This window comes from Sodiomyces alkalinus (genome assembly GCF_003711515.1).
Source record: "Sodiomyces alkalinus F11 unplaced genomic scaffold SODALscaffold_12, whole genome shotgun sequence".
NCBI classification, from domain to species: domain Eukaryota; kingdom Fungi; phylum Ascomycota; class Sordariomycetes; order Glomerellales; family Plectosphaerellaceae; genus Sodiomyces; species Sodiomyces alkalinus.
In genome coordinates this window covers 42,380-68,939 of record NW_021167090.1, presented here as the reverse complement: position 1 = coordinate 68,939, position 26,560 = coordinate 42,380, and the positions used below count along the sequence as shown (strand labels likewise).

Sequence of the window (26,560 nt, the reverse complement as noted above, 5' to 3'; positions counted from 1 at the left end):
CAGATATTGGTACGTAACTCTACAGAGTAGTTCGTTGTCAAGCGAGACACTAACGTTAGCGTTGGTGCGACTCTGAACTTCGGACATGAAAGATCGTGAAAAGGTGGATCTGAAGTTGAGGGGCCAGCAAGGATAACCAAGTCAGGGGTTGGCAGCCGAGATTCCGTCGCAGGCGGATTGGTTTCTGAGGACCCTGGGAGGCAACCACGATGTCGTCCTTTGGGTTCGCCGTTGTGCAGGAGGCTGATTGCGACGTCATCTTCTGCTCCTATGTGTAATATATATAGCTCATGTTAATCTGACAACACGGCTTGAGTCTCATTCACCGAGCAAGAGCCAAGAGGAAAGATTAGAGAATTATAGACGTGAAAACATCCCGTGATTTTACTGACTTGACTGAAATATTTTAATTTGATAACATGTCATCCATTGGACAGTCAAAGATCAGTTCATCATATACTCGAAATACTCGGAAAGCGAAGAACGCCGTTTGAGGTTGGGTCGAAAATAATATGGGAACCATTTGATTGGGAACGCATTTCCTATTCTGGGTCCATTTTTGGGGTTGACGGGTTTGATGATACCCCACAATTACCCCCGCATTCCGCAGTATGTGTACAAAGTACCTCTAGTTGTTGGGTTTTGTTGACCTCGATTCGGAAACCGATCACGCATCTTGAAAAGTACCAATATGAAATGAATCTCAGGAACTGTTGTCGTTTTGGGGAGCCTACCGAGGAATCGCGGGCCGGATGAACCCCTCCAATCTAATGCCAAGGGATGAGAATAAAGAGAATACCAATAACAAGGTGGACGTCGCAGGAAGCCTGCAGTGTCTATCTAGCATTATTATATGCCATGAAACTGTAGTATTCGTACACCGTACTCTTTGCAAGGCAAAAAAGGTCTTCCGAGTTCTGAGACGTGTCTGGCAAGACGCGGTATGCGCCTGATTGGCTTTGATTCCGTGTCGATGTCTTCTTAGTTCCGGTGTATTCCGTGTTGCCCGCTCTGTTCTGTGGTAGGCCGGGAAGAATCGCTAACCATTGGGCGATGTCGCTTCTCGAAGGTGAACTCGGCCGCATATTCTTGTTGTTCTCCGAACAAGGTACGGAAAGAGAAGGCGGTCGGTCGTGCGCTGGGCGTTTGGGTCGTAGCACCGCACCAAGGTTGCTGCCAAGGCCATGACTCGGATAAGGCCAAGGCTGGCGCCATCCATTACGTTACAGCTTCTCGCGACCGAGACGGAAAGCGGAATCCAGGGCTTTTTCATTACCAAATGGAAGAGAGCCGTGTCGTGCTGCCGGGACATCCGCCCTGCATCGGCCGCTCTACTTTGTGTGAACTTCTTCTCATGTCCATATCCCTTGCTTTTCGTCCCCCTCAATATAATTTCTTCAAGTCCCTTCAAGTTTCTTTCAAGTACCCACACACTACCTGCCAGACGTTTCAAGCACGAGAACTGTACAACATAAGGTACATAGGTACGGTACGTACGTTGTACCTCGACCCTGCAGCTTTCATTTCCCATTATGTATTTGTGTCTCGTACGAATTCATTTGGTCAGAGATAAGAGTGCAGCTTGAAGCCAATCTCGCATGTGCTTCGCTCACACTTCAATTCTTATTCATAGCCTCGTCTCTTGGCACCTCCGTCATACTCTTTACCACCACCTCAGTTCCCCCTCGTTTCTCGAGATGCCACGCCACCGTCTTTGAGAACCACCCGATTTCATCCTAATCAGGCCCCGCTCTGAAGTCCCAAATGTCATGCGAGAGACCCGACGATATCCCGCCTCCTCTCCTCTTCCCTTCCTCTGACGCTGGGAAGACCAGACTGACTACATATTCCAGGCTATAGGGGGGCTGGCCTGGATTTCACTTCCTGAAGACTGGTTGCGCTACATAATATCGAAGTACTTTTAAGGTACATACCATTTGTTGCTGGTGTTAGTCTGCCATCCAGTTCAGCCGCGCTCTATACACGTATGTACAGCGCGACCAGCGTCGTACAGGGTGTCCTCTGTGAACTTGCCGGAACTTTATGGTCACTGAAAAAGATGAAGATATTTGGGAGGATGATCGCATACATATACCCATGTAATAATACGCATGCCGGTAGTATCGGACCATCGCAGCGGAGCATTCACTGCCCCATCTTATTTTTCGTAGTCTTCTCTTTGGCTGTCCCGGCCGGATGTTCCCCGTATGAACGACTCCATTTTGGCGTCGTCTCGCGTGCAAGCGTTCCTATAATTCGTACTCTGTAAAGTCAAGGATACTTGGGATTTCGGACGGGAACACGAAAAAAGGGGGAATCTCGAATCAATCTGCTTGGATCTTGGATAGGTAATTAACCCTTCGCGCTACCGCGGTTTTTTGCTCCGTACCTATCTAAGGTACATACGTCTGCCCAGGCGGTCTCAGAGTTTTACCAGCGGTGTACCCTCCTGTTCCTCAAGTCCGTGTCATTGTACTTTCCCCTACTCCGTACGTAAGAGTAAGGTAGACATTCCATTACCTCTTGCTTGTCGTCTTCTTGGTCCATCTCCCTCCCCTCTCCCAAGGTACCTTACCTACGGCATGCTGCTAAATTATTACATGCTGCACGGCGCCTCTGGTTTCTTATCTCTGATAACCTCCTTTCGCCTTTCTCCTACCTACCTACCTCTCTTTCCCTCTCCCTCTACTATTATTCCGTTATTACTCTGATTCTCATCGCCCACCCAAAATCCCATCCTCATCCATACTCTCTCCTCCCTGCCATCCTGTCATGTCTTTCGTCTAGGTTGGCATTTTTAAAACCAACCAACGGACCGGAACATTGATCCTGTCTGCCAATGACGCGCAAAACCCTGGCTTATCTCATACTCGCCTCGTTCGTCACCTGAGATTAGGAGGGGATCCAAGAGATCTCCGACCCCAACGCTTATCGCTTTGCCGCCCCCCATCTTGTCATTCGAGCTTCGTGCTCTGTACTCCATATTATTACTTCACCTTCATTTCTGGGGCTCCCCAGGATCCAATCCACGTGCCGGAGACCCCAGCCGAACGCCCGCAAGTCAACCCGTTTTCGTCCATTTCTCGCACCGGCCTTGCGCCGTTTATATTATCTATTCGTTGATTGAGATAATTTCACGACATCGCCCATCTGGTCCCGGGCACCGGCCGGAAATCCAGTGGTTGGCCGCTTTACTCATTCGATTGCTCTTATCTTGCCCTGTGGTCAGCCATCTCTGCAGGTGCAATTGGATCTCGCAGATTTGCTGACCCACCCCAGGCTGCCTCTCGACCACTCACAGAGCCCTCTTCTGCCTTGCCCACCTACCGAAGGTAGGCACAATCGTTATCAGAGAGACCCGTTTGGTGGTTCCTAAGTTCCTGTTACAGAAACCAACCCTGGTTAGGGCCCGCGGGGAGTGGGAACGCAATACCTACCTTCCTCTATACCCCTCGGACCTCTCGACGATCTTCTCGGAGAGGGGGGGACCGCTGCATCATATCGTCACTGCTAGATACTCTCTCCTACGAGCTGAAGCCTCTTTGGTCTCATTTCGAGCCATCCCTGGTTCCAGGTGATCTGATCTATTTGGGAGCTTTTAGCTTCTTGACCATCTATCTGGCGCGCGTTGGATTAACCCCCCACGGAGCTCGGGAGCGGACCGCATCATCGACGTCGGCCCCGGCCAGTATCGCGTTGGCCACCTATCTTTGACCCCGTTGTTCTGCTGGTAGCGTTACCAAGGCAGACAGACCTCTACCTATCTTAACCTAAAGTACCTACCCACCCCTCCGAGCCTTTTCCCCATCATGTCCAAGTCAAGTCAGCCTCTCGTCACCAGGACGGCCCCTATCGCCATTGCCCCCAAACCTGCCCGACCCCCGTACCGCCAAGAGAGCTTGGACTCCTATCGTCACGGCGGCAGCATGCCCGGCCGGGAATCGGCGGACGCTTCGTACACCGGCAAAGCCCCAAATCCCTGTGACATATGCCAACGCTTCAGGATCAAGTGCACGCTGAGCGACGACGACGAGGAGGGTTGCCTTCCATGCCAAAACCGCGGTTCCGAGTGCTCTTTTGTGTCAAGTCCGCCGGGCCGGAAACGGAAGCTTAACGGGGCTCTGGCCGACGACGGCAAGAGAAGGTCTGTCCCTCGTCTCCATATACAATTCTTGCCCTTCTTGTTTCTTTTTTCCCCGTCTTGATGTCCATCGCCCTTATTTATGACCACCCCCCCTCCGTTCCCCCCTCCCCCCCTTCCCCCCTTCGCCCCGGCGGTTGGGAGGGAGGGTGGGCAACCTTTGTCGTTCTTCGCCTGATGGTCTGCATATGTCCGTCCGGCTGATCCTACGTCTACCACTCTGTTCCCTTGGCTTGGCATGCCACCTAAGACATAATCGCACCCTCTGCCCCCTTGGATCCGCTCTCTCGGCATGGCGTATGGCGGTCATGTTTGATAGTTGAAATATCTAACATGTTATTGGTCCGACAGCTCACCGGGAAAGTCTGAGATTCGACGAAGGGGCCAGCATCAACAATCGAGTCTCTCGAGCATGGCAAACTCCTTCATTGAAGACATGGCCAACGTTGGAGGACCAACACAACTTAGAAGGACTCTCGGTCTCCAGAACGACCGCTACAGCCAATATATCGGGCCGACGACTGATTTCGAACCGTCTCTTATCAACCTCTCTCCGTTCGACCCCCACGACGAAAGTCTCTTGTCTCGAGGGACCCTGCGCAAGGTCAGCGACGATGAGACTTTTCTTATGCTTCCAGACCACAACTCTCTCGGTTATGAACATATCTTAGAAGACGTCGAGGAAGTAGAGGCCATTATTCGACCGCACGGCCGCAAGCTAGTGGACCTTTACTTCCGCGTCGTTCACCCGGCCTTCCCCATCATCCAGAAAACGGTGTTCTATGAGAAGTATGAGCGAGGCTACCGCGAATTTTCTCCGCCTCTTCTGGCTGCCGTCTATATTCTGGCGATCAACTGGTGGGATCATGACGAAGAACTAGCCGGCCAGCCACGGCCCGATGCCCGTGAGCTCGAGCGGCTCGTCCGCACCACACTTGCCGACGCCATGTACCGACCGAAGCTGTCAACCGTCCAGGCCGGGCTACTATTATCACAACGGCCAGAAGGAGATCAGTGGGCGCCCACGGCCCAGCTGGTGGCTATATCGCAAGAGCTCGGCCTGCATCTCGATTGCTCGAACTGGAAGATTCCGCCGTGGGAGAAGGGCCTGCGGAAGCGACTCGCATGGGCGCTGTATATGCAGGACAAGTGGGGTGCTCTGGTCCACGGCCGGCCGTCTCACATTATGCCTGCTAACTGGGCGGTGCAACCGCTGTCGGACAACGACTTTCCGGATGTGGAGTGGGACGAGGATGACGTGGAAGGGCAACGAGAGATCGAAACGGGAAGAACGCTCTTCAACCAGATGGTGGTTCTCACCCAAATTCTCGCGGAGATACTCGACACCTTCTACACACTGCAGGCGAATCAGCATGTCAAAGACGCCGGGGCACAGGGGACCCATCTTATACTATCTCTCGCCAAACCCATCCAGTTGAAGTTGAAGGAATGGTACGCCGGGCTACCGAGCTCGATACGCATGGACAACTCTTTCAGCACTTCCAGTCTCTCTTCAGTGTCCTCGGACAGCCGCAGCCGCCTCTCCAGCATCGGTCACCTTCACCTTGGCTATTTCGCGACCGAGATCACGCTTCACCGCCGTATCATCCGGTCGATCGTGGCACCCGAGTCGACACTAGATCCGTACGTCGAACATATATGTCGTAGCGCCGCCAAAGCCCGGCTCCTTTCGGCCATGGACTTTGTCAACCGGCTCACGCCGGCGCACCTGCGGTCTTTCTGGTATTTCGCGTCCAAGACAAATTTTGCGCTGATCGGCACCTTCGGTTCCTTGCTCTGGGCTACCGGTCCCGGCCAGGAGGAGGCGGATTGGTACCGGCGTCGGTTGGGCGAGTACCGGTGGACGCTCTCGGTGAGCTCCAAGCCGGGAGAGGGCAAGGGGCTGACGGAATTCGCCATGATGATGCTCGACATCTCGACGGGATTGTTGAAGAAGCTGCCGGAGAAGCCGTCGATCAGCCGCAGCGGCAGTGCCGTGGACATGGCCCACAGCAGCCTAGCCAGTGGCAGCTTGGGGGGCAGGGGTAGGCCTAGCGGGTTATCCAGCGGCTTCTCGGTGCTGAGCGGCATGGGAGGGGCTCCCTCGGTGGGGACGTTTAGCGGGTTTCCGAGTGCGGATGCCAGCCATGCTCACAGCCCCCTGAGCCTCGAGGACGTGGACGAGAGCAGCGATGAGGATATGTATGACGGGTTTGCTCCGACGGCCGGTATGGCTCGTAGTGGTAACTGATGACCCATGTGTGGTTGTCTGACGATTTCGCTGCCTCACGCAAGGGGCAGGAGGGAAATTATCCGCTGGACTAGGCGGAAAGATGATCGGATTCGGATAGAGACGGGGAACTGGCGAGTGGCATGCCACAGACCTGGAACTTCGCGCAACGGGAATGGATTGGGCTTGCGACAGGATTGGGACTCGGGCGCTTGTGGCGTACATCTTTTCGCCAGGATGATTATCACGATGAGCAGATGACCTGACGCGGGGCGGACTGAGAGATGAATCCATACGAATATTTGATACCAGATTGCTTGGGACGCTTATGTTTTGCTTTCTTCCGCGTACTTGTGTTCTGTAAAAAGAAGAAGAAGGGGGGGGAAATAAATATAAAAAAAAAAAAGATAAAAAAAAGCGAAAGAAGACTTATGATGAGCGAGCTGTGTGGTCTCATGGCAGTGGGAGCGGGATCGGTGATTGATATATACCGAAAGGGCGGTTGGTAGTGAAGGAAACCGGCGAGAGAGATGACGAGGATCACGCAATCGGAGGCGTGATTATGGTATGTTATCCTATGACACGGCAAGTCCTGCGACACGAAAGCCGTGGGATTCATGCCCTGCTCTGCTGTGGGCGTGTCGTACAACAGATTGCTTAGGCACCGACACCGACTACCGCCATCAGAACAGCGCGCTAACTTCTAGGGTAACCGTACTACGGGCTTGGTTTAGCTGAAGAAGCCCAATAGCTATAACAACCGACCTTGAACGCCCCTATCGCCAATGACGGAAGTTGGGCATCAATAACCCTTCGACCTTTCAGTGGAGTGACCAGACACCACTGAATGGCTCCATACCACCCCTGAGCTTCGTTACACCATATAGTTCCGATCACGATGCAGTGCATTCGGTGTAGAGAAACCTAGTTGTGTACGGAACCGCATCATCCATCGCCTGGATGTTCATGTTCGAAAGGGAATCCAAAGCATTGGACTCGTGCCAAGTGGTGGTAGTAATTAAAACCTGTCTATATCCCAGACCTTGATAGAACCCGATAACGCCCGCCTTACCGGAGAATAACCAATTCATCATCATCGTCATCGTCATCGTCATCATCATCCTCTAGAATAACCATACCGCCTCGCCCGCGTCCTTCTCCCATAGAGTCGGTTGCCACAGGCAACCCATCGCCCAGGCTTTCCCTCCCCGCTTCACGGATCCCCTTTTCGGTGACGAACCGCGTTTTTTTCCTCATGGGTGGTCGGTCCGGATCGGTCACTATCAGTTTTTCACCTTCTTTCATCCTCGCGAGTTTATCCTTTAGTCCACCGCCCCATCCGAATCCGCCACTGGGTTTCGAATTTTGCCCCGTGCCTGCCGTCGCAAGGGACGACAACGACGACGACGCCATCGTCGACCCGGATTGGGAACTTTCGGGCCGCTTGCGCTTCATGGGTCCGAGATGGATTAGGTGCTCCCTGCCTCGCGGCGCGATCAAGCCCAAGGCTCTGGCGTCGAGCTTGGGTACCTCCTCGCCGGACTGAGACGTTGAATGAGGAGGCCCCGAGGCCGCACCGGGTAGCGCGGAAGTTGACGATGACGCTGTTGATGACGACGACGAAGACGCCTGGTTGGCAGTAGCAGCAGAAGTTGGCCGGCTCTCCGTTGGCTTCATGTATTCCTTCCCAGCACCGGTGCCGATCTTGCTCAGCTTCATCTTGATGGCCCGCTCGCGCTCCTGCGCCACGAGACGTCGTTTGAGATTCTCCTCCTTCTCGCGCCTATCCACGAGTTTCCCGACTCCGTCGATGAGGTCTGCCGAACTCAAGCTCCGGCTCGCGAACCAGTGGCTCTGCGTCTCCCGGTCGTACTTCCCGCGCTGCTTCTCCGCCTCGGTGGGGATATGGATGTCGTGCGAGTTGACCTTCCGCCGCCCGAAGCCGGCCGCCGCGTTCACCTCCATCCTCATGGACCGCCGCACCCTGATGGCCTCGTTGGTGTGGAACTCGCAAAACTCGCTGCGCTTGCGGTTTACCCAGTGCCCGCAGAGATTGCCGTCCTTCTTCACGCTCTTGCAGAACCCCAGGTCGAGCGCCATGCCGACCTCGATGATTTTGTCCTCGTCCGAGTTGACCACGAGACTGAAGCGGCCCGTGTCGGCGCGCCCGGCGGGCGGCGGCATGACCATGGGGTTGAGAATGGCGATGACGGTGCCCTCCCTGATCTTCCAGAAACGCGTGAACCCGGAGTTGAAGAGGAAGAGCTCGAGCTCGAACTTGAAGTCCACCAGGGTCATGATCATGTACTTGCCCCTTTCCTCCTGCTTCACGCCGTTCTTGTCCAGACGCGGTTGGTGGGATTTCGGCTCCGAGCGCTTGGCCACGATGGCGAAGAAGACGATGTCTTGTTCGACATCGGGCAGTTCGTAATTCGGGGATTTGACATGCCGGAGCAGGTCTTTCATGACCATAATCTTCTTGCCCGAGAGATTGCGGGTGAGGGAGTTATGGGGAACGATTCGTTTACTTAGGTGGATGCTGGAATAGGGTTCGAAGGCGGTAGCTTCCGCTTCGGATACCTGGTCCGGCGCTGTCTCCCGCCGGGACGTGTTGGATCTCACCGTTCCTGCCGTAGCTGCTTGTGTGGTTGTCGTTCCGTTGTGGTTTGGCTGTGCCCCGAGACTTGGAGCCGTGTTGCTCCGTTGGAGCCCCGCGGGCATCCTGCTCTTATCTTCCCCCGCCAATACCTCGTCCCGACTAAACTGGGGGGGCTGTTCAGGTGCCTCAGGAATTTCGACGGCCTTGGTCTTGAGTTCTTCTATTTCCTCTTGCCCTATGCCAAAGACGGCCTTTGACCTTATCTTTTGTACCCTCTCCCGCCGCTCATGACGGCCTTCTTCCTCCATCCGTGCGGCGGCAAGACGTTCGTTGAAAGTGGGCGGGCGCGACATTTCTGCGAATTGCGGTTGTTGTTGTTGCTGCTGCTGCTGCTGCTGTTGTTGCTGTGGTCCCTGGCGCAAACCTCCTTGCTGCTGCCCAAGCTGTGGCCCTGGGTTCCTCCGCAGATTGGGAGCTCGCTTGAGGGAGATGTCCTTAGCGGTGAGGCCCTTATCGATGCCCAGTAAGACCCGGCTTGGAGACGTCTGCACCGGCGGCTCGGGTCTTGCTCGTCGTACAGGTGACGCTGGAATTTCGATGGCATTTTGTGACATGGGCCGGGCAGGACGGCCTTCCAGCGCCGTCCGCCCCGGCGATGGAAAAGCCGACTCGGGCCTCGATGATTCCAGCTTGGCACCATTCGTTTCGGTGTTTTTCGCCTTTGCATTTTGAAGTTTCTTCAACTTTAAACGGGCCTGGATTTCCTGCAGCTTGAGCTGAAGCGTTTCCTCGTCTTCATCGTCGTCGAGAGTGGGCGGCTGGTCTTCCGAGTCGATTATGACGTTCTTCGCAGCAAGTCTTGAGGAGAGGGTCGAGCGTGATCTTCCAGTTCCGAGAGGGGAGGGGGAGGTTCGGTTTGCGAGCCGTCTAAGACGCTCACGGCCGCCGGGGGTGCTAAGAAGGACTTCGCGCGGAGATCGTGGAGGCCATTCTGGCTCGTCGACTTGCGTGGCTGATGTTGTTGTTAGTGATCCTGCATCCTAATTTTTTCTTCTCTTTTCCCATGAGGCGAAAATCACTAACGAGGTGCCATAAGACGATTTGGACAGTCAACCGCGATCCCTTATAGTGGAAAAAGTCTTTCGAAATGGTCGAGCCTCCCTGGAATATCCCCAAAGTAAAGGATTACGTCGAGACGAGGATATCAATCCCAACCGCCGACCGGGGGTGAGGAGGCCAGCAGCGGGACGAGAGACTCCGTCATGCGTTTTGCGGGTAGTAGAGGCGTGATACGACTTTCGAATCGGCTTGGGAGCTATCCGGACAAGACTGAGGAATATGAAAACAGATGGTTGAATGGATAAAAAGATGGAGCCTCGTGGGGCCAATGGTACTCGATGTCGGGAGCAAGCTGTTCTGAGATGACCAGGGCGACAAGACTTTATGCAAGCTGTTGCAATTTTTCGGGGGGTTTTCGTGTTACCCAAGACTTGATAATTTGGTTGCGTTCCGTAATTGGCCCTGTGATATTACATGTAACGCGTAAAACGGCGTTGAGAGACGCGTCTCGTTAAATAAGCGATTATGTAATACACGACGCGCTGAACGCTGAATGCTGAACGCGTTCCTCAAATACATCTCCGTAATACTTCGTGCTCCGTCTCCTCGATGTACTGCATCTCCAACCGACCCAAAGACATACCTCGTCAGATCAATTGGGCCCGGCTACAGAACTGAGAACACTTTCTTCCTCATTCATCAGTTCTGTTTATCTTCATACTCGCCGTTCATTGCCTTATTCTCGACTTCTGATCTTCCATCGTGCCACCTCCACAGCTGCCATCTCCTCCCGCAAGACCTCGGACCTTATGGCCCGGACGAGATCAACCAAAGCTGCTTCGGCTGCAAATGGTGACCAGAGCCAGCCTGTGGCCACCAAATCCAAGTACTCTCCGCCAGTAGATTCGAACGAGCCCTCTAGAGTGTTCATTCTTCCTACCAAGGCCACAAGTGCCGCCCGCATTATACTGCTACTGAACCCCCGTTACTCGAAACCCACCAAGTATCTTCTTTGTCCCGAGTCCGGCCTCTACGAATTTACCCAGATTGCTGCGCCCAAGACCACCCCGAGAAGCTGGTTAATCGAAAGAAAACCTGCGGCGACAGAGGAGGCAGAGGTTCAGGCCCAGATTACCAATGGCGCCGACCTGTTCATTGCAACTCCGGTTGATCCTCTCTTCGTAGTGCTACCCGCTCTAACAAGCTCGACTGCCTCTAAATCGGACGATGGAAAGCGACTCTTTCTAACGAGCGAGGACCACTTCGATTCCCTTTCCGACTCTGCCTCCACGCACTTTTCAGAGGTACTACGATGCGAAAAGACAAGGACGTTATTCGAGGCGAGGATGGGAGCAATATGCGATACGGTGGAGGCAGGGGACGAGAAGATGTTCCGACTGAATGAGAAGAAGCTCATTGAACAAATTCTGTTGAAAGCCAAGGCCCTGGGTTCGACTCCGTTGCCGCCCAGCATGGAAGACAAGTTTGTGAAGAAGGTTCTCGAGGCACCACTTAGTGTGCAGAAGAGCGATGTCATCAAGACAGAAACGAAGGAAGGCCACGACGCCCCATCCCTCGAATCGGTCGAGTCTCAATCTTCAGTGAGCACTGTGGATTCGGCCACCACTGTCGATAGTACGAGTTCGCTTGCATCGGCGGCATCAACGGCAGCCACATCGGTGAGCGGGGACGCAGTGGAGGACTCGGTGTCAACCGCCATGAAAGCCTCGGATGATGTCGTGGCGTTGCAGCGGCTGAAGGTGGCCTTCAGTTTCATCTGCTCGGGCCACGTTTCTCCGACCACCGCAACCCGCTTGGAAGGCCTGCTTAAGGAACGGAACATGTCGGGCGTGGACTTTGCACCCCTAGAGGCCTATCTCACAGAACTCGCCAAGTTGCGCGCCGAGGCTGCCTCGGCACGATCCATGGCCGATTATTCCGGAAAACGACATTTGGACGATGAAGCAGAGGAAGCACGAGCCGAGAAGAAGCGGAAGCTTGAAGAGGAAAAGAAACGAAAAGCCAGCGCGAGCCGTGGCGTCAGGGAGCTAAAGAAAGTCAACACCTCCGGGATGAAGAAGATGAGCGACTTTTTCAAGAAGAAGTGATCCGCGCCCCCCCGGGGGGGTGTCGCGACAGCCGGTTCTCAAACAAGCTTCACACACATAGCACGTCACATGCTTTATATTTCGGGTATTATTTCCTCCTACCACCTTTCGGGCCATTGCGCAATAAGCACCCGACCACCACATCTCGTCCCCCCGAAATGAATATCGAGTCTAAGTCGCACCCCGGCCCCGATAGCCGCCACGCGTGGACGCAGCTCCTCGACCGATCCTTGTCCCGGACGTGCTCGTGCTCGTACTCGAATAGCTGGCACCCCGAGTATGCGACGTGCCTGTGCTCGTTCCCCGCACTCTACCTCGAGCGGTCCCACGACCACGAACACTGGGGGTGCGGCCGACGACAGCCGCCTGCTTCTGTCGGCCTTGCTCTTCCTCTTCGCGTTTCCGCCGAGCTGCTTCGCGTTTCCGCTCTTCCTCGGCCGCTCTGCGCTCTGCGGCCTGTTGTCTCCGAAGTGCCTCGGCCTCGATGTCGAGCACGTCCTGGGTTGCGCCCCGCCAGGTTGGGTCGAGAATGAGCCGCTGGTTGTGCTCGGTCTGAGAGAGGATGCGGGTCCAGGTGTTGAGCAAAGTCGAGGCATGGTTTACTGTGCCGGATACGGTCTGTAGCATAACGTGTCAGAATCGGAGGAAAGGACGACACCGAACACGAGATTTCCCAAAGGAAAGAGGACGGGACGAAAAAAAAAACCCCCACAGCAAGACCTACGGTCATGTTTTCTTGCGCTCTCTCCAGTGTGCGTATGAGGCCCTCGATAGAGGCATTAATGGTGCGAACGCCCTCGAGCTCCTTGCGCAATGCGGCTTCTCTGTCGTATTCGGTCCCTTGGTTCGGCCCCGGTGTCCGGGGCGGTGGTGGTGTCTTCGGAGTCCTGGGGGTCTGAGGTTTCTTGGTGGGCTGCTGTTCTGGAGATGCCCAGATGTCTTCGGTGACGGAGTCGTCCATGGGGTCGGACATAATGACGAGTTCGCTGCCCCAGCCCGGTTGGTCCTGCACACTCTCGATGCCTCACAAAACCTCGTCGGCTGCTCGTTACGGCTCGTTCTATTCGGTTTGTTTACTACGATGCAGACAAGGGCTTCAGGCTCGAATTGATTGGCAATGACGTCTTCTGTTTGTGTATCAGAAAATAGAGGGGTCTTCTGTGGGAATTGACCACGATGCACAATGGGCGGAGAAGGCCTCGGAAGTATACGCTACTAAGGTTAGGGTGGGTTAAACCGGACACAGTTAGGTCGCTAGTACATTGGCGTTTGCATGCAGCCGTGGCATTGGATGCGTTGGTATGAGACTTGGCTTATGGTTTTCGAAAGTACTTTCGTGAAAGTACTGAGGACAGGCACAGGGAGGACGCGAAAAATCGCGTATGTATCACCTCGTAGACGCGTCTTTTATTATGGTGGGTCTCGCCTAATTTTAATGGAACCCTGTGAAATTTGGGGGCTGGGGACAGAAGTTTGACAGGGGGGTTGGTGGATTCGCGGATTCGTGGGCGGACACCAGCCACCTTTCATGTACCGGCACCCGCACATGTAACGGTTTGTTATTATCGGTCACCCTCATCTCCTCTCTTTTCCTTGCATCCTGCACTCCTCCCCTCCGATGAGCTCCTGACAACCCTATCGTCCAACCATAACAACAACAAACGACTTTATCCCCATTCTATGCACCAGGAGAAACCATTACCTTCGGAATACTGCTAGCCGATGAACACGATCGCGTGCAATCAAGTTCGATAATAATCATTACGCAGTATCTGTAATTCTCTCGATCATCTATCTCGAACACCCTCTCCTCGCAACACGGGTAGCACAACCATCATCGCTTCCAATAGTGCGGAAACCGAGTCTGGCTATCATCGCATCAGAGCTACTGCTTTTGAATTCCACTGTTCACCTTATTGAACACATGTGCTGGGCATTGAAGGATACTTGCAATTGACCACGTCGACCCGCATTTATTCTTCAGGTGAAAGAGAAGTGAAAGAAAGGTGAAATTTACCAACACCGCCTGGGCGCCTTCCTCCCCTGAGGTTCCTGCCTGCTCCTACCCAACTCATCCGATCGCCGAATAATTACCTTCTTTCCCTTTCGAAACAAAAAAGAAGAAAAAAAATGGCGTCCCTTCGAATTTCAACACCTTCGCCTCCTCCACACGGCATCCGAACTCCCCCAACCCCCAAACACGGTTACACCGATCACTGGGAGCCTTATACACCTTGCCGCAGGTCAGCCCGAATTTCTTCACAAAGTGCTGTCCATCGAACACCATCACCTTCTTCATCGCATCGCACACCTCGCACCACAAGGAAAGCAGCTGCTTCGTCGAGCACCAGCATCATGTCGCCCACTGCGTCGCCACAGAAACAGCGACAGCCCGCCTCGGGTGAGCTGAGCACCGAGGGTACGGCTAAGGCCGGTGCTTGCTTAGGTCTTGAGAAGCCCCTGAACCATCAGGAAAAGCAGGAGTCCCGCACGGCGTCTATCACCCGCCGCTCCGGTATGCTGCCTACTCCGGTCAAGACGCCTAAGAAGCCACCTACCGAAGCCCAAGCCGCCAGCATCCAGGCAGTGGCGCGCAACCTCTTTTCAGGTGACGATGATACGGCGCGTCTTCAAAGTGCGCGCAAGAAACGTGTGCCGAAGAAGTATACCGGTATTTCCATGGACAGCTTCAAAGCCGAGCAAGTTGAGGAACCCATTCAAATCTACACAGACTCCCGCGATCGCGTTCCAGAGGTCGACACCAGTGCTGAAAACCCTTTCTACGGCAATAACGAAACTGCCCGCCCCGAACCTCGTCTGCGCCGCAGCAAACGTAATGTCGTTGTCCCCGGCGAAGGCTCCCAGGATATTGATGAGGCTTTGGAGCGCGAGGACGGCATGGTTTTTGTCTTGTAAGTTTTTTCAACTCCCATCGTCCAACTTGTTGCATTCGTTGGTTATGAGTCCGATTACTAACTCTATCCTTCTGCAGCCGCGGCAAGAGGGTGTTTCGCAAATTTGATGCAACCGACGAGGACGAGGAAGGCGCAGAGGGCCCACGGACCCTTACCCGGTCATCTATCAAGCCCCGGCGCCTTTTCCAGACTGCCGAGAAAGTCACCCCAGAGGAGGAGGAGGCGCTGACCGATATTGAGGACCATGATGACATGGAAGAGACTGAGGAAGAAGCACCTGGAACTCCGGATGTCGAAAAGTGCGCCCCATCAACTCCATCTGCTCCCCGGTTTGGCCCTGCCACTCCTCCTGACACGCGGCGGACTACTCGATTCGGCCCAAGGGCTGGGGAAGCAACCCCTTCGAAATCCATGCCCAATTCCGGGCCATTTTTTGATTGGCCTCGCGTGAAGAACCGTTCGTCGAGCGAGGACCGTGTTCCGAAGCGGTCTGCAGACTCCAACTTGACGGCGTCCGATTCGAAGCGCAGCCGTGCCATCTAGGGAGACATTTGTCGGAAATTGTCTACAGTCCATCATCAGCATGAGGATTGCTTTCTCTTCTACTACTTACGATTGTCCATCTGCGTATTCATTCTTCAGACGGTGCTCCTATTCTGTCGGTCTCGGGCACGGCATCTATTCTTCGGACGAGCTTCTGTTCCTTCTCTACTCTTCTTCGTCTCACAGCAAATTTGCCCCGGCTGGCTGTAATCTTACTATCAGGTCATCCTCTTCGGGGAACACACTGCACATACAGCGGTTGGGTATGAAGGCCCGCACAATGGCAATGCAGCCCATAATTACCCATTATCTGGTTTTTTTCTTCTTCTTTTTTTTTTTTTGGCCTTCTTGTTTGGCCGATTTGGTTCGCGGGTTCGAGGGGGGAAATTTGGGACATAGGCATACCAGGTTGCTTTGGTCAGACCGAGTCAGGGTCAGGTCAAAGTCAAGGTTGAGATGGTCAGGCAAGGGTTACGGACAGGCGTCAGGGACAAGGAAATTATTAGTAAAGGGGCTTGTAAATTTGGTCTCGATGCTTTGTGTCCGCCCGCGAGTCGCCGTCAACGTCACAGAATGGGCGGCAACGGGACGACTAATCTTCATGAGACCTCTTGTAACGTCGACAGATGCTAGGTAGACTCACTCCGAAAATTAAAATGTGATTTTGACAAGTTGTGCCCTTTTACGTGATTAGATGAACAAGTATCAAACATGATGTGCATGAATTTATCTTACCTGCCCAGGCAGATATACGTATGGAATACAGAGGACACGGGGACGGGATACGAAGACCGAGAAGGTCGGTCTAGTCTACCTGGTATTGAGTAGGCCCTCATATTACAACAGGATAAGGTAAGGTAAGGTACGGTAGGATACCTTACAGGGAGGGCCCGACAGTATCCGTTGTTAGGTCAGAATTGTCGGCGTCTACCTTTGACGAACTCGGAAGATAAACGTCAACCGGCCCCACTATTACCACATGGCTCAGGTTACAAGTCGCAAGAGCCGATGGACCCCTCCTTCCCTTCTCTTCACTGTTCTGACGCGGGGCTCATCATGACTTCCCACATCCCACAAATGCATCTTTCACCCACGACATAACACCACGATTCTTACTTAAACCGGGTATCCCTTTCCTTTCCTTTTCTTCCCTTTTCTTTTTTGTTTATTTTGTCATAAGAACTGTACTTCGCCTACGATCAAATCCAGACGCATCAAATTCAAGACGAAATCGAGCTTCAATTTCGCTCTCTTCATCTCTGTCTCTGGCACACTCCTTTGCCCCACGGCTTATCTCACCGTCAAGTAAATTTGCCCAGTTCTTCTCTTTGATTATATTCGACCCGACATTCTTCCTTGACCAGAGCCGTCACAATGCACATCCTCGTGACCAACGATGATGGCCCTCCGTCGCCTCACTCCTCTCCCTATGTTGCTACTCTTGTCGCGGAACTGAAAAAGGCCGGTCACACGGTCTCCGTTTGCCTTCCCCATACCCAACGTTCCTGGATCGGAAAAGCCCATATTATCGGTCAGGCAGTTCGGCCCCTCTATTATCGGCCCTCGGGACACCTTCACGGCGAGAAGTGTGAAGGTACTACCCACAGCCACCCCACGACTACCGCCTCGAATGGTGACCCGGACGCCTTCGATGCCGACGCCGAATGGGTCCTTGTCGACGGCACCCCGGCCTCCTGTGTCCAGCTGGGGCTGCACCACCTCTTCAAACACCGCGGGCCCATCGACCTCGTCGTTTCCGGTCCCAACTACGGCCGTAACACCACCGCCGTCTTCGCCCTCTCCAGCGGCACCCTGGGCGGCGCCCTCGAGGCCGCCGTCTGCGGCCACCGAGCCATCGCCCTGAGCTTCGCCTTCTTCACGCGCAACCACGACCCCGTCGTCATTGAGGGCGCTGCCCGCCACGGCGTGCGCGTCATCGAGAAGCTCTACGCCGACTGGCCCACCGACGGCAGCCTCGATCTCTACAGCGTCAATGTGCCCCTCGTCGAGGGCGTCGAGAGCCACAAGACCGTCTGGGCGAAGATGCTGCAGAACTACTGGCGCGAGGGGAGCTGCTTTGAGAAGGTCGTGGGAGGCTCTGCTACCGCCGGCGACGAGGACGCCGAGGAGGAGAGGATACGCGAGGGCGTCGAAGGCGAGGTGCAGGGTGGTATTGCTGCGGACGTTCATCGTTCGAGGCACTTCAAGTGGTCACCCAAGTTTGGAGAGGTGTACAAGAGTGTGGAGGAAGCCGGTCCTGGAAACGACGGCTGGGTTGTTAAGGAGGGACAAACCAGGTTTGTTCGCCCTTTCCCCCCTTTCCACGTATCCTCGCTTAGATCAATCTCTACGACGAGGAAATTCTTCTGTTACACAATCTTTACTGACTCCTGGCTTTTTCCAGTGTGACGCCTCTGAAGGCGAATTTCTGGCACGCTGCTGATCATTTGTATGAGAAGGAGCTAGTATTGTGAGTTTCTGACCTCTGTCTCAACCCCCCTTCATGCTTTGGACTTCAAAATTAGATGCAAAAGACGTCAAAAATCGGATCATGGTTCTACTGTTCTACACTCTACATGCAGTCAGGGACGGTCCTCGATGAATAAAATTACACTGGAGCTTTTCGCCTGTACTTTACAGTTGTGCAATACACCAATAGAACAGAGTCTTAACCTTTTCGTCTTGACAGACCTCCGAAAGTTGCTAGTGCAACGGAGAAGGGTCTTCCCGTGAGACCTGCTAAGCATGAAGGAGCCTCGCCCAAGAAGCCTATATTTTACGCCCTCATCAACTACGGAGATGATTACGTCCAACCCCTGATCATGTCGGCCATGGAATCTCTCTTTGCCGAAGGTACCTGGGCACCGCTCAGCCTGCCCCGTTCCTCGGAGACAGCGAACTCGGACGAGCCTGTGTCCCTTGGGGAGGTCCTCTCGGACCCAGACGCGCGAGTGTTGCAGATCATGCCCTACGAAGCCCTGGATTTTGACCACGCCGCATCGCATCCAACCACGACGCTGATCAATAGCTACATCATCCGCAAAGCCCTCATAAGGAAGCACTACCTCTCCGCGACAGTGGAGGCATGGGTCGCCAAAAACCCGGGCTCGGTGCTCCAAAAGGGGGTCAAGCGGAGCGAACACTTTGAGGTCGACTACGCCGAGTTCCTGGACGACGCACTTGTAGAGGCATTTGACCTGCGCGAGAGCCTGGACCGGAATGAAGAGAAAGAGAGTGCGGCGGAGCGTGAATGGTGGATCCTCAAACCTGGCATGAGTGATCGTGGGCAAGGCATCAAGTTGTTCAGCACGATGGACGAGTTGCAGGGGATCTTCGATCAGTGGGAGGAAGAACGGCCTGACAGTGACGACGAGGACGGAGACGAGGATGAAACCGGGGACAAGGACGGCGAGGAAGATGGAGGAAGAGCAGATGAAGGGAAAGACTATATCACCACGACGCATCTTCGGCACTTTGTCGTCCAGCCGTACATTCACCCGCCGCTGCTCCTCGCGGGTGACGGACGCAAGTTCCACCTCCGCGTCTACGTCCTTGCTGTCGGTAGCCTCAAGGTGTACGTTTACAACGACGTACTGGTCCTCTTTGCTGCGAAGCCGTACTCTCCTCCGTGGGAATCAGGCAACGAGGACCTGGATGTGCACCTTACGAACACCTGTCTCCAGCAAAGTAACTCTGCACCCGGCTCCAGCTCCATCTCTGGGTCTTTACCTGCGGTCCGGCGACTTCGTGACCTTGTTTCGTCCGAGGATTTGCCTCAACAGACGGCGGAGAGCATCATGGCGCAGGTCCGCACTGTTACGGGCGACCTGTTCGAGGCGGCCGCTCGGGGGATGTCGATCCATTTCCAGCCGCTGGAGAATGCGTTCGAGGCTTTCGGACTCGATTTCCTTGTCGACGCCGCGGGCACAGCGTGGCTGCTGGAGGTCAACGCTTTCCCGGACTTCCGGCAAACGGGGACCGGGAAGGCGGGGGTGGTGGTGGAAGGGTTCTGGAGGCAGACGGTGCGGATAGCTGTTGGGGGATTCTTCAAGGTGGGGACCAGCAGTCAAGGTCAATGTACGCAAGACCGTGAGACTGAGACTTTGCTCGCGGACGATCCGTCACAATGGACCGGCGACGGACGGTTGGTTCTCGTGCGGGATGTCGAGCTCGGGAGGCGGTGAGGATGGCGGTGAAATGTGCCGCCGGTGAAGTGGTTGTTGGTTCTTGTTGTTGTCGGTGAAGGTCAGCTTACTTGGACTCGGCGGTCAGCCGTATGAGGGGGGGACGACGGAATAAGTCGACAGGTGCCGAGATTCTGCGAAGCCGTATTTAGACGGTGATGGCGACGGTGGATATGTACAACCAGAACTAGAGAAAAGCACCCAACTCTTATTGTTGTTGTGTTATTATGCACATACACCTCAGTTGCTCTTCCATTGCTGAAAGCCGGACCAAACTGCCTTAAGTGTGAAATCTGTGTGGTCTCTGTCTTGGCGGCATAGTTCACTCAACAAGGCGTTCCACGAGGCTCATATCTCGGAGTAAGACTGCGGTGGAAAGCAGGGGTCAACTCAGTTAGTTCCGGTTTCTCGGCATGATTGACTCGGGAAAGGGCAGGGTCTGCCTCGTAGATCCATGGAGCGCTTCTTTGTTTCCTTCCTACGATAGCCCATTGAGATTTACCTCTGAGAAGTGAAGACCTCCCAATGTCAACGAGAGGACCAGAAAACCAAGGGAATAGTTCCTCTCGGGATGATTACACCGCATGGCTGATGGCTCCTTCACCGTCGATCAATTCCCATATAATTAGCATGGCTGCTTGGAAGAAGTAGTTCAATCTCTGCTGGTTTGAAAGACCCATATGGATGGGTTTCTATCCGCCATTTGCCAGTGGCAGTTCTTGGTTCGGATCGACAGGTATCGTGTTTGCGTGTGAGTGTCAATATGCGGTCAATGTGCGAATGGACGGAGGGTTGCTGCAGGTGCTCAGCCTCAATGCTTCGTTCGGGTAGTGATTGCGGAAGCACCGGGGAGCGTAAGGCAGACCTGATGGATGAGGTATGGATGAGGTACGGAGTAGAAAGAAGACGCTGTCGGTGATTCAAGGACCTCGGTCCAAAGGTTTAATACGGAAACTGCGATGGATACACCGGCAGTTGCGGAATCGACCGCACTTTCTCCACGTCTTACCTTTTATGAAGTGGAGGCACCGAGTCTCTAGGTAGGTACTTAGGTAGGTATTCCTCCCCCGTCCCTTCCTTTCTCCTTCTTGATTATCGCCCTGGGCCGATGTTTATAGGAAGTTATGTTCAAGTTCCCAAGAAGGAACGTCCCACATTCGAGACTGCCCAGCCAGTCGCAATATGGCACTCGGCCAGAAGCCAATTCCCTCCGAAGCTTGGACACTTTACACTACCTTACCTATGGGACTGTGGGTACCTTCTGTGCTTCAATGCATCCGCATGCATGCTGGGAGGGAGCTCCTGGGATTCGAAACCTCGAACCTTCGAACCTGGGATGGCAACCTCCCTGGGAAGCTTCAGACAATTCGTTTCTTCTTCGTCACTCCTTTAGTTCTGTTTCTTTCCCTCTTGTCTTTAATATTCTATCCTTCATTCTCTTGGATTTGTATTTACGCGTATTCTCAGAGAGCTTCTATTCGGGAGCGCGTCCTGCTTGATGACTACGAACTGGAGATCCCTTCTCTATAATTTGATACCGACGAGAGGGCTTCGTCTAATAATCACCGATTCCTACAGCACGGCTTCAGCGATCCTAGAGCATCTTCTATCCCTTTCATTCTATTAGGCGAATGCTTTTCTTTTCGAGTATCCGCCCATCCCTTCGATAGACTCGTTTTGTATTTTTTTGTCGTCGTGTTTCTGTCAATCCCTACCATATCTTCATCTTCACCATCTGCCCCCCTTATTCTCGTCAGGGACGTTCCGGAAGGAGCCACCTAAGGTGTCCGTCCTCCGAGCCGTCATCGACATGACACCCGATCCCAGCCCAAGGAACGACGGATCACAGTCTGCAGGGAGACCGAGAGCGTATGTATAGTCCCCTTCGTGTGCAAACCCTTTCGGCTCGCCTTTAACAGAACGACCGGCTGATATTCGATTTCCCTTCCCCCCCCGTGCACAGTCCTACGATCACCATCGACACCACAGGCACCGACGCCTGGGAAGCCTCGCCGGAATCCATTGCCCAGGACCAGTCAAGACAACCAGGAGCAAGCCCCGTCTTAGCCCAGGATGAGTCCATCAGCCCCACGACTACCTTGGACCCAATAGCTGGAGATTGGACTGCTTCTCGTACCCGATCTGCCACTCGGACAATTTCTCGATTCGATCTCCGTGCCGAGACCTCCTTCGACAGCAGGGACAGCCGTCCTCAGAGTCCCCACAACGTCTCAACTCCCGTTGCTGTCTCGAGGGGCAATGACCGCGCATTTCTTGCCGTCCCCCCGAATCCGCGGTCGAGACAAAACTCGGTCGATTCCGATGATGCCTCTCGTTCCATTCTCTCGTCGCAGGGCGAGACTCTGGTTCCCTCCGCCGTCTCGGAGAAGTCCGGCACCGCCGATCACCTCTCCAACGACGAGCTGATGAACGACGACAAGGCCTTGAAACCAGATCAGGGGAAAGAAGCTGAGTTCGAAGTGGAAGACAGCCCTTACGCCTTCAGCCCTGGTCAACTGAACAAGCTTCTAAACCCCAAGAGTCTGGCCGCCTTCTACAGAATCGGTGGTCTCACTGGTCTCGAGAAGGGGATCCAGAGCGACCGAAAAGCCGGCCTGGGCGTGGACGAGACCACGGCTGCCCGGCGCGTAACCTTCGAGCAGGCTACGGCACACGTCGGCCGCACGCATCACACGGGCGATCCGGAGGAAGTTGATGTGGGAGATACGAAAGAGGCAGCGGGAGCCTCTCTTAGTACCTCCAGCAGTCGCCCCAACGTGACCAGCCCTGGGAAAGGGGCCTTCACGGACAGAAAACGAGTGTTCAAGGACAATCGGCTGCCCGAAAAGAAGGGCAAAAGCTTACTCCAGTTAATGTGGATCACGTACCAAGACAAAGTGCTGATGCTCCTCACCGCAGCTGCGGTCGTGTCCCTGGCCATTGGCATATATCAGACAGTTGGCATAAAGCATGACCCAGGCGAACCTCAGATAGAATGGGTGGAGGGTGTCGCCATCGTCATTGCAATCGTCATTGTCGTCATTGTCGGATCGCTTAACGACTACTCCAAGGAGCGTCAGTTTGCCAAACTGAACAGGAAAAAGCAGGACCGTGAGGTCAAGGTTATCCGGTCTGGGAAGACCATGGAGATCTCCGTTTTTGACATTCTCGTTGGCGATGTCGTCCACCTCGAACCCGGGGACCTGGTTCCGGTTGACGGCCTTCTCATTGAGGGCTTTAACGTCAAGTGTGACGAGTCCCAGGCCACGGGCGAGTCGGACATCATCAAAAAGAGAGCCGCCGAAGACGTTTTCTCTGCTATCGAGAACCGCGAGGATGTCACCAACATGGACCCGTTTATCCTGTCCGGAGCCCGCGTTATGGAAGGCGTCGGCACTTTCATGGTGACTTCGACGGGTGTAAACTCGACCTACGGCCAGACCCTCATGTCCCTGGCCGAAGATCCCGAGGTCACACCTCTGCAGTCGAAGCTTAACATCATCGCCGAATACATCGCGAAAATCGGAGGTGCCGCAGGTCTGTTGCTCTTCATTGTTCTCTTTATCCGGTTCCTCGTCCGCCTTCCAAACATGTCGGACGAAACGCCTACCGAGAAAGGACAGATGTTTATTAATATTTTCATCGTCGTCGTGACTATCATCGTGGTCGCAGTACCCGAAGGCCTCCCGCTCGCCGTTACCCTGGCCCTGGCATTTGCCACCACCCGAATGCTCAAGGACAACAACCTCGTCAGGCACCTCAAAGCCTGTGAGGTGATGGGGAATGCGACCAATATCTGCTCTGACAAGACGGGAACCTTGACGCAAAATAAGATGCAGGTGGTGGCCGCGACCATTGGCACAACGCACCGATTCGGCGCCCACTCCTCCGCAGGATCCGACAGCAGAGGAGAGACCGCCGATTCCACTGGGAGCGATGTATCGGTTTCTAAGTTCGTCGAGACGCTCAGCGCTGAGGTCAAGGAAATGCTGGTCAAGTCAATCTCCTTCAACTCCACCGCCTTTGAAGGCGAAGTCGACGGCAAGAAAACCTTCATAGGCTCCAAGACGGAAACGGCCCTGCTCTTACTGGCCCAGAACCATCTCGGCATGCGTCCCGTTAGCGAAGAGCGTGCCAGCGTTCGTACGCTGCACCTTATTCCGTTCGACTCGGGTCGGAAGTGTATGGGTATTGTCGTTTCGTTAGCCGATGGCGGGGCTCGCCTCTATGTCAAGGGCGCCTCGGAAATCGTGCTCAATAAGTGTACGCACATCTTCGGCAATCCGTCGGCCGATGCCTCGCTCGTTCCCATGACAAGCGAGGACCACGAGTCGATCAACGCCCTGATTCATAGCTACGCATCTCGAAGTCTTCGCACCATTGGCCTTGCATACAGGGACTTCAACAGATGGCCCCCTCGTCCCCCCCGCCGCCATGACGGGGACAGGAGTGAGGTCGAGTTCGAGGACATTTTTCGGCGCATGGCGTTCATCGGCGTGGTTGGCATTCAGGACCCGCTCCGTGACGGGGTTCCAGGAGCTGTTCGTACCTGTCAGAGGGCAGGCGTTTGCGTTCGCATGGTGACGGGCGACAACAAGGTCACGGCAAAGGCCATTGCCCAGGAATGTGGCATCCTGCAGGCCAACAGTCTCGTCATGGAAGGGCCCGAGTTTCGCAACTTGTCCAAATCGGAACAAGAGGAGATCATCCCCCGTCTCCACGTCCTAGCCCGGTCGAGCCCCGAAGATAAGCGTATCCTGGTTAAGCGTTTGAAGGATCAAGGCGAAATTGTTGCCGTTACTGGTGACGGTACCAACGATGCTCCCGCGCTAAAGACGGCCGACGTCGGCTTCTCCATGGGCATTGCGGGCACCGAGGTAGCCAAGGAGGCGTCAGCTATCATTCTCATGGACGATGACTTCAATTCAATCGTCAAGGCCCTGATGTGGGGGCGTGCAGTCAACGATGCTGTTAAGCGGTTTCTGCAATTCCAGCTGACAGTAAACGTGACGGCCGTTGTTCTGACCTTTGTCACGGCTGTGTCTCACGAAGCATCCGTGCTAACGGCCGTGCAGCTCCTGTGGGTGAATCTCATCATGGATACCCTCGCTGCTCTCGCCCTCGCCACGGATCCGCCGCAGAAGAGCGTCCTGAACAGGCGGCCAGAACGACGCGACGCGTCCATCATATCGACGACGATGTGGAAGATGATCCTCGGTCAGGCGGCGTACCAACTAGCTATTACCTTTATGCTCTTCTACGGCGGCTCCAGAATCCTACCTGCCGGGAACGAGATGAACCTGGAACCGGAAGCTTTCCAGGCCCAGGTAAACACGGTAGTGTTCAACACGTTTGTGTGGATGCAAATTTTCAACCAGTGGAAGTAAGTAGCCCTACCCTTCTGCTCCTTTCGCCGGGGACCTCTTCTTCTTTTCTTCCTCTCCCGAAACGGGGAGAATGTTCTTTCGAGTGTATGCTTACCATGGTACAGCAACCGACGCCTGGACAATAAATTCAACATCTTTGAAGGTCTCACGAAGAACTACTTCTTTATGGGTATCAGCTGCGTTATGATCGGCGGCCAGATCTTGATCATCTTCGTGGGTGGCCCGGCCTTGCAGATATCTAGACACGGACAGACCCCGTCGCAATGGGGCGTCGCCATTGTCTTGGGTTTTCTGTCGATTCCAGTCGGTATGCTTATCCGCCTGATACCCGACAAGTTCATGAGGCGGCTCGTGCCGGACTACCTGAAGCGGCGAGCCAAGGAGCGGCTGCCCGGGGTGACGGTGTCGGACGAAGAGCGGTTCAGCATGTACCCGGAACCCCTGGCGGATGTGCGTGACGAACTGGCGTTCCTCAAGCGCATGAAGGGCGGGCGCCTGAACAACCTCAAGTTCGCGGTCCGGCATCCGCGGGAGACGTTTGCTTCGTACTCGCGTAGCCCGTCGCACTCGCGGGCCAACTCGCTCAAAACGCCAGTCACTCCTCAGCGGCAGAACAGCTTCAGTTCGATGCAGCAGCAACCTCTAGCGGCAACACCCAACTCGAGGAGGCGGTCGAGGAGCAATCGCAGCCGGTCCAACTCGGCGCTGGGGGCGCCAACCGTCATGGCCGGTCTGGTAGCGGCCGGTGTAGCAGCTGGGTGGCCGCCAGTAGACGGAAGGGGCCGGCGCGGCGAGGCTACAGGAGGCGAAGACAGGGAAGGGACACTCGGGCAGAATTCGGCGTCTGGTGGCGGCATTAGCAATCAAGTCACCCAGACAACAGAACCATCGCAACAACTAGAGAAGGGCAAGGCGTCATCGGAGTGATCGCATAACCCTACCGAAAGGAGTTTCTTCAAAGGGCGGCGATCCGTTTGTAATCTAGAACTGGGAGAGGCGCATTTGGTGCGGCGTTTGTTTCGGTTGCTTGTGCGGACAGGGACCAACATTCCTTTTGTGTATTTGTACGATACCTAAAGAGAGGATAAGTTATTGGTGCGATTTCTTACTTGGGCGATTCTTTTTGCGTTCTCATTTGTCTGTCCTGCCGTTGCTCTGTGGCAGTTGAAGTGGAGGAGAGAAACCTAAATAAAGCATCTTGAATCGGGGTCGGCCCATACAGATCATGCCCTGCCAACAGCGACGGATGGGAAGATAACCCAAGGTAGTGATATAAGAGAAGCTCGTTGCAAGAGTTGGCTGCATCCGCATGGTTATAAGCATCACACCACCCAAAATGAGATTGAGATATATATACCTGGGTACTCCAATGTTGAGCAGGCAAACAAAACAAA

At 54.5% G+C, this 26,560-nt stretch overlaps 8 protein-coding genes across 8 annotated transcripts; 6 read left to right on the top strand and 2 right to left on the bottom strand.

Annotated features, from left to right (window-relative positions):
- Nucleotides 1-209: 209 nt before the first annotated feature.
- On the top strand, nucleotides 210-2,037 carry SODALDRAFT_381838 (hypothetical protein; the record flags this gene model as incomplete). The annotated part of the gene is made up of 7 exons (XM_028615191.1): nucleotides 210-274; nucleotides 438-609; nucleotides 708-832; nucleotides 937-967; nucleotides 1,070-1,338; nucleotides 1,445-1,464; nucleotides 1,634-2,037. 7 exons carry the CDS (start codon nucleotides 210-212, stop codon nucleotides 1,738-1,740), a joined length of 789 nt encoding a protein of 262 aa, XP_028462666.1. The 3' UTR covers nucleotides 1,741-2,037.
- Nucleotides 2,038-3,809: 1,772 nt separating this feature from the next.
- Nucleotides 3,810-6,392, top strand: SODALDRAFT_337582 (transcriptional activator protein DAL81; the record flags this gene model as incomplete). The annotated part of the gene is made up of 2 exons (XM_028612708.1): nucleotides 3,810-4,183; nucleotides 4,493-6,392. The coding sequence occupies 2 exons, from the start codon at nucleotides 3,810-3,812 to the stop codon at nucleotides 6,390-6,392; spliced, it is 2,274 nt and encodes a 757-aa protein (XP_028462665.1).
- An 896-nt stretch (nucleotides 6,393-7,288) lies between these two features.
- Nucleotides 7,289-10,448, bottom strand: SODALDRAFT_329060 (hypothetical protein). Its single transcript, XM_028610843.1, has 2 exons — nucleotides 10,054-10,448; nucleotides 7,289-9,982 (listed from the first exon to the last, which is right to left on the bottom strand). Exons 1-2 carry the CDS (start codon nucleotides 10,061-10,063, stop codon nucleotides 7,440-7,442), a joined length of 2,553 nt encoding a protein of 850 aa, XP_028462664.1. The 5' UTR covers nucleotides 10,064-10,448; the 3' UTR covers nucleotides 7,289-7,439.
- Nucleotides 10,449-10,640: 192 nt separating this feature from the next.
- SODALDRAFT_72361 (hypothetical protein) lies at nucleotides 10,641-12,292 on the top strand. The gene has a single exon (XM_028615619.1). The coding sequence runs from the start codon at nucleotides 10,839-10,841 to the stop codon at nucleotides 12,135-12,137; it is 1,299 nt and encodes a 432-aa protein (XP_028462663.1). The 5' UTR covers nucleotides 10,641-10,838; the 3' UTR covers nucleotides 12,138-12,292.
- On the bottom strand, nucleotides 12,074-14,110 carry SODALDRAFT_381833 (hypothetical protein; the record flags this gene model as incomplete). Its single annotated transcript, XM_028615190.1, has 10 exons — nucleotides 12,074-12,281; nucleotides 12,341-12,447; nucleotides 12,477-12,755; nucleotides 12,850-13,152; nucleotides 13,227-13,295; nucleotides 13,399-13,482; nucleotides 13,580-13,596; nucleotides 13,711-13,772; nucleotides 13,942-14,005; nucleotides 14,062-14,110. The coding sequence occupies 10 exons, from the start codon at nucleotides 14,108-14,110 to the stop codon at nucleotides 12,236-12,238; spliced, it is 1,080 nt and encodes a 359-aa protein (XP_028462662.1). The 3' UTR covers nucleotides 12,074-12,235.
- A 382-nt stretch (nucleotides 14,111-14,492) lies between these two features.
- Nucleotides 14,493-15,595, top strand: SODALDRAFT_320969 (hypothetical protein; the record flags this gene model as incomplete). Its single annotated transcript, XM_028609584.1, has 2 exons — nucleotides 14,493-15,049; nucleotides 15,130-15,595. 2 exons carry the CDS (start codon nucleotides 14,493-14,495, stop codon nucleotides 15,593-15,595), a joined length of 1,023 nt encoding a protein of 340 aa, XP_028462661.1.
- Nucleotides 15,596-16,640: 1,045 nt separating this feature from the next.
- SODALDRAFT_329057 (sure-like protein) lies at nucleotides 16,641-19,846 on the top strand. Its single transcript, XM_028610842.1, has 3 exons — nucleotides 16,641-17,892; nucleotides 18,000-18,065; nucleotides 18,285-19,846. The coding sequence occupies exons 1-3, from the start codon at nucleotides 16,970-16,972 to the stop codon at nucleotides 19,777-19,779; spliced, it is 2,484 nt and encodes an 827-aa protein (XP_028462660.1). The 5' UTR covers nucleotides 16,641-16,969; the 3' UTR covers nucleotides 19,780-19,846.
- A 1,259-nt stretch (nucleotides 19,847-21,105) lies between these two features.
- Nucleotides 21,106-26,549, top strand: SODALDRAFT_329055 (plasma membrane calcium-transporting ATPase). The gene is made up of 3 exons (XM_028610841.1): nucleotides 21,106-21,648; nucleotides 21,743-25,162; nucleotides 25,271-26,549. Exons 1-3 carry the CDS (start codon nucleotides 21,590-21,592, stop codon nucleotides 26,091-26,093), a joined length of 4,302 nt encoding a protein of 1,433 aa, XP_028462659.1. The 5' UTR covers nucleotides 21,106-21,589; the 3' UTR covers nucleotides 26,094-26,549.
- The last annotated feature ends 11 nt before the right edge of the window (nucleotides 26,550-26,560 follow it).

Excerpts from the sequence above, each read along its gene's own strand:
- SODALDRAFT_72361 (XM_028615619.1), top strand. The coding sequence starts at position 10,839 with ATGGCCCGGACGAGATCAACCAAAGCTGCTTCGGCTGCAAATGGTGAC.
- SODALDRAFT_329057 (XM_028610842.1), top strand. The coding sequence starts at position 16,970 with ATGCACATCCTCGTGACCAACGATGATGGCCCTCCGTCGCCTCACTCC. Across the intron at positions 17,893-17,999 it reads GTTAAGGAGGGACAAACCAG|TGTGACGCCTCTGAAGGCGA; the intron begins GTTTGTTCGCCC and ends GGCTTTTTCCAG. Across the intron at positions 18,066-18,284 it reads TATGAGAAGGAGCTAGTATT|ACCTCCGAAAGTTGCTAGTG; the intron begins GTGAGTTTCTGA and ends TCGTCTTGACAG.
- SODALDRAFT_329055 (XM_028610841.1), top strand. The coding sequence starts at position 21,590 with ATGACACCCGATCCCAGCCCAAGGAACGACGGATCACAGTCTGCAGGG. Across the intron at positions 21,649-21,742 it reads TCTGCAGGGAGACCGAGAGC|TCCTACGATCACCATCGACA; the intron begins GTATGTATAGTC and ends CCCCGTGCACAG. Across the intron at positions 25,163-25,270 it reads CAAATTTTCAACCAGTGGAA|CAACCGACGCCTGGACAATA; the intron begins GTAAGTAGCCCT and ends ACCATGGTACAG.